Source organism: Mytilus californianus, unplaced genomic scaffold (assembly GCF_021869535.1).
Source record: "Mytilus californianus isolate M0D057914Y unplaced genomic scaffold, xbMytCali1.0.p SCAF_5, whole genome shotgun sequence".
NCBI classification, from domain to species: Eukaryota; Metazoa; Mollusca; class Bivalvia; order Mytilida; family Mytilidae; genus Mytilus; species Mytilus californianus.
In genome coordinates, this window is record NW_026262701.1 from 116889519 (window position 1) to 116895518 (window position 6000).

The 6000-nt window shown below is 31.8% G+C and overlaps 1 protein-coding gene across 1 annotated transcript in view; it reads left to right on the forward strand.

Annotated features, from left to right (window-relative positions):
• The window catches only part of LOC127700778 (mitochondrial import receptor subunit TOM70-like), a 29451-nt gene extending 24665 nt beyond the window's left edge, over positions 1 to 4786 (forward strand). Inside the window, exon 12 of the mRNA XM_052204431.1 lies at positions 1169 to 4786. Within this exon, the coding sequence (XP_052060391.1) occupies positions 1169 to 1340 (172 nt within the window). The 3' untranslated portion in view covers positions 1341 to 4786. The remainder of the gene's footprint in view (positions 1 to 1168) is intronic.
• Positions 4787 to 6000: the final 1214 nt, after the last annotated feature.

Sequence of the window (6000 nt, forward strand, 5' to 3'; positions counted from 1 at the left end):
CTATTGTCACTGAATATGCATATGAAGTACTGGGATCACTGGAAGTTCAAAGGTAAGGGCTATTGTCACTGAATAGTCGTATGAAGTACTGGGAACACTGGAAGTTCAAAGGTAAGGGCTATTGTCACTGAATAGGTATATGAAGTACTGGGAACACTGGAAGTTCAAAGGTAAGGTCTATTGTCACTGAATATGCATATGAAGTACTGGGAACACTGGAAGTTCAAAGGTAAGGGCTATTGTCAATGAATATGCATATGAAGTACTGGGAACACTGGAAGTTCTAGGGTAATGGCTATTGTCACTGAATAGGTATACATGTATATGAAGTCCTGTGAACTTAGCAGTTTTAAAATTGTCACTTAATATGTATATTGATAGAAAGAACAGTGATGCTAATATGAAGCTCTTCAAACTCAAGTCAATACCCGTTATAAAATGTGAATATAATGTATGTTAGCTGATCGGCAATGTCATCATTAGTTTAGGCTGTTTCAATTAACTTCCACATCTTAGGAATAAAAATTGAAATGAAAGTAAAAAGAAACAAATTTGGTAAAAGCCTAATTTCTTAAATAAAGTCAAAATAAATTTTTTCAGTAAGAAAGTAAGTTCACATACTATTAAAAACAATATTGGTCTAATATATGACATCATTGAACAAACAACTCGGGCTTATTGTGAAATCAGTAAATAAGCATTGTAGCATCTTTGGAAAAGTACGGGAAAATGCAGGATTATGAAATTTGTCTTTTAAAAGTGCTGATTGGAAATGCGATAACTAGAAATAACAAAGGTCAGTTCATTCTTTTCGACAGAAACTCTCACAATTATTACATTTTCATAATCTGTGAACTTCATCCTAAACGCCTGTAATTGTGAATTGTGTAAGCATGATACTTTTACATCAATATCAATAGTGTATTCAATTACTGTACATTTGCCCTGACTCAGAGGGCTTCAATCCAAAAGAATTGTAAGTTGTTTAGATTTATACAGTGAACTAAAATTATATAATTTAAACATATCTTATTGTTCAGAAACTAAACAAATGGATGAGACACAAGTTTTACAACTTAATAATGTCTTCTCCAGAGACATTATTAAGTTGTAAAACTTGTGTCTAAAATTATATGGTATTATAAATTTGTTATCTACTTTATTTTAGATCAAACATGCAGAAAGCTATGGACTTGTTCCAGAAAGCAATACATTTATCCAGAACAGAATCAGAGATGGCACATCTATATTCATTACTAGATGCTGCACATGCTCAGTTGAAGGTTGCAAAAAATTTAGGAATCACATTACCTGGCCCAATGGGTATGGGAATGCCATAAATGAAAAAGGAACCAGAGTTTGTGTAAATTGTGAATCAGACATTTAGATATTTTAGATCTACAGATAAACAGAAGGAAATTTCTTTATGAACTAAAAGTTATTTTGTGTTTTGTTATTAACAGTTTGAAAATAACTGCAAGATTGAAATGTTAAAAAAAAAATTGTAAGACAATACTGTAAAATGGGATATTTCGCAAAGGGTTTATTTTGGCTAGTTTTGGGGTTAATGAAGAGAAAATCATGAAAATATCCCCACATATAATTTGATCTTAAAAGATGATCAATATCAAGAAAAATGTGAAAGTAAGACCTTGCAAACAGATTTGGCTTTTGAAATTACCAAATTTAAGCTTTGTGAAAAAACCCACTTTACACCACTAGTTCCATTACTAAAAACAGAAACCTGTCAGAATTGAATTGTGAGGAACTTTACATGTGTAAAACAGTGTTCTCCTTAGAAATTTCTTATATCATCCTTGTAAACAGGAAATTATGAAATACCATCTTTTCTAGAAACTATAGCATCACATCCATAACACAATCTCTAAGAAACTAATTTTAGATAGCATCACGTTCTAGAAATATAGCATCACATTACCATGATGCTAAAAGGCTCTGGGGAGAACACTGGTAAAAATTTACAATTAGTAGTAAACCTTTATCATTGCTGTCTTAGTTTTATTTGATCTTTATATGATATACAGCTCACAAGGTTCCAAATCATTTGATCTGTGTGCAACATACAGTGCTGATAGGCCAAAATCTTAGTTGTTTGTGATTTTATGAAATATACACCTCTGATGGGCCAAATTTATAGACAGGTTTCATTGTACTTTTGATATTAAAGTTTGGTAGAAAACACAAGGTTAAGAGGACCAATAGCTTATTCAAGTATCTTGAATTACATAAGATTAATCATGTTTACTTTATTCTAAGATACATGAAATGGGGATTGTCCTCTCATCTTGTTGTCAATCATGTTATAAGTAGTTGCGCAGTTAAAAAAAATGTGGCTGCTTAGGATTACCAATCTGCTGATAGATTTTATTGCAAATTTTAATACAGAAATGCTGTTTGTTGGCTTGAATTTCCGTTTACCTGCAGAATTTAAAACTATATAATTTTGTGGTGCATGTAATTAAGAAAATAAAAACTCAGAAAACATTGATGAATGTAAAAATTCAAGAGGTCATTTATGAGGGGAGACAGCTCATAAGATTTAGATTTATCATAGATTGTATATTTTGTACAATAAATTTATCGTCTCTATTTTATATTGCAAATGAGTATAGTGACAAAACTTTTCATTTAATATTTTTGAAATATTTGATAAAACCTGTCAGCTCGTTTCTTTTTATTTATTAAGTTTTTGTTGAGTTCATCAAATATTTTTCTAGCAAATAATGCATCTGTTAGTTCATGTTTTGTTATTGTCTATAAATTTGTGAATATAAAAGTTTTATTTTCTATATTATTATATTCCTCTTTGGGATTTGTCCATTTAGCAAATATGGTACTCCGAGCGAGAGAGAATAGTAAGCCATTCATAAATTCAACTAAAACAGTTCTCAAATGTTTTCACTAAGAGAAATAAACACCAAAGTTGTGATATTAGATGTAAAGAGCAATAAAATTGAGAATGGAAATGGGGAATGTGTCAAAGAGACAACAACCCGACCATAGAACAGACAACAGCAGAAGGTCACCAACAGGTCTTCAATGCAGCGAGAAATTCCCGCACCCGGAGGCGTCCTTCAGCTGGCCCCTAAACAAATATATATACTAGTTCAGTGATAATGAACGCCATACTAAACTCCAAATTGTACACAAGAAACTAAAATTAAAAATAATACAAGACTAACAAAGGCTAGAGGCTCCTGACTTGGGACAGGCGCAAAAATGCGGCGGGGTTAAACATGTTTATGAGATCTCAACCCTCCCCCTATACCTCTAGCCAATGTAGAAAAGTAAACGCATAACAATACGCACATTAAAATTCATGTATATTTTGATGGAATCACTCATAAGCTTGCTGTGTGAATCTTAATTATGTCAAATGCTGTTTTAAATAATATGTAATAATAGCATTTTGTTTGCAGTTAAGACGTCTTCTCTGTGATAGATAATGTGACAATTCCCCCCCCCCCCCCCCCCTTGTCTTCTATATGTTTGTTCTTTTGTATATTTTTGATGTCTCATTGACCTGACATTAAAATGAACCAAAATATGTAAGCAGAGTTTAGTTGTTTGTTTTGTATCACAATGTACAACAATGACATTCTGAAAAAAAAAAAAAAAAAAAAATAAATTTTAAAACATGAAGTTAGGGGTACAATTATAATAATATTCGTTTTTTGTACAACTGTGTGTGTCGCTTTATCACTTGCCGAGGTTTAAAGATCATCAAAATGTGGTGAAATAAAAAACCAAACACAAAATAGTGGTATGTTTAAAACTTTTTTCAAATTTTAGATTTACAGATATGTTTTAAATTTTTTAAACAGAAAACTCGATCAAATTCATCTTAAAGATTATTCATCTCAGTTGGATATATTGGGATTATACATATTATGTTCGAAAAGAAATAACAAATGAGTTTATATAAAAATACATATTATCTCCAGTCTGAGTTGTGTAGAAAAAGTGATAAAATGTATTTTCCTTTGTTAACAAGTTTATTTGTTAATGTTGTATATACAATGCTGGCTGTAATTTCATTCATCTGTTAAGTCCATTCATTTACAGTTATGTCACATAATGGACAGACTAAACAGACAAGCGTAATGAGCCAACTCAAGGGTAGTGGTGGATTAATGGGAGGATCTATGTACATTGTATCCCTGCCCCCTTTTTTGATTTAAAAATTAAAACATTTTTTAGCATAAAATTGTCCCCAAAAAATTTGCCTCCCTCCGCTTGGCAGTATATATTCTGTTTTCTGGAATTATGCCACCCTTTCAAAAATCCTTGTTCCCCTTGAAAGATACATGTTCTCATTACTGCACTTAAATTGATATGAATTGCAGATGCTTGTAAAGAAAATTTCTATAGATACATAATTAATGTAGGTGATGTGTTGAAAATAAATAGCAGAAAATCTTTGAAGGATGTCTATATTTAAATACATGTAGATCAGAATATCAAAACCTGTATAACCAAACTTAATTTATAAATATCATTACATCAAAATCTTCATCTACATACATTTGACGGTTTTAGTTGTGGTCAATACCACAATGTAGCCATTCTGAAAACCTTATTTAAGTTTTTATACCGTAATATATGATTATATTTCATTGACTTTGTTATTTGGTTTGAGAGAGATTTTGTTTTTATTTGTGTGAATAAAATATTTGTATATTTGAAGTGAACTTGATACCAGAATTATACAGATGTGGTAGGAACATGCTGATGTTGCACTTATTAAAGATTTGTTGTAGCTTTATTACATTAGTTGTTCTTATATTTTTGTTAATTGAATTATGAACACAAATTATTCGAAAACAAAGGGATATGGTCTGAATATACATGAGACATAATATTTGAAATAATATTATACCAATAGAATAGTATTTTAATTTGTTCTTTTTAATAACAGTTGAATAAGCAGAAAAAATTAGAGCAAATTGTTATACCAAGATTGCATAGTTCTGACTTCTTGTCTGACCATGTTGGAAATGAGAGGTCTTTTTTTTCTCTCCCTAGATTATGACATCACCAAATATGACTTTATCACCAAATATTATACTTGCCATGACATGAACAACACAATGGTTGCCACTAGTCTAGTAAAAACTCCTTACTTCTTTTGGAGCAACTGATTTCCCTTGATTTGTTGTAGGGTTGGTGTTGCTCAGTATTTAGTTTTCTGTGTAGTATTTGTAGACTTTTGTTTTTTGCTTTCTCCATTATTTTTTTGACCGTGTTGTCTGTTTTTCTTTCACCTGTCATTTGTGATTACCCTCTTGGTATGTTCTTCTCATTTTTGATTAAGTAGGACTACATAAGATCACTCTCCATATGCTCTTCTTGTGACTGCAGATTTTCTTTATTCCAGAAATATTCTTTATGGAATGCAGCCACACATGTTTGAAGTAGTAAATTGATTTACAACCTATGAAGTAAAATAAATTAAAAATGTTTAATATTTACTATTAACCTATATATAAAAATATTGGTTTTGGTGTTTAGAGTAGGCAGAGATGGTTAGATAATATATATACATGGAAACCTAATCCAATCTATCTTTGGTCAAAATATTACATTTTTCACTTTTTAGCTCACCTGGCCCGAAGGGCCAAGTGAGCTTTTCTCATCACTTGGCGTCCGTCGTCGTCCGTCGTCGTTAACTTTTTACATTTTGAACTTCTTCTAGAGAACCACTGAATGGAATGAAACCAAACATGGCATGAATGTTCCTTATGAGGTGCTGACCAAGTGTTGTTACTTTGAAGCCGATCCATCATCCAAGATGGGCGCCAGCGAGGGGGACTTAGTTTAACATAGGACCCTATGGGAAATACATACAAATGTCTTTTTCTAGAGAACAACTGAATGGAATGAAACCAAACATGGCATGAATGTTCCTTATGAGGTGCTGATCAAGTGTTGTTACTTTGAAGCCGATCCATCATCCAAGATGGCCGCCAGCGGGGGACT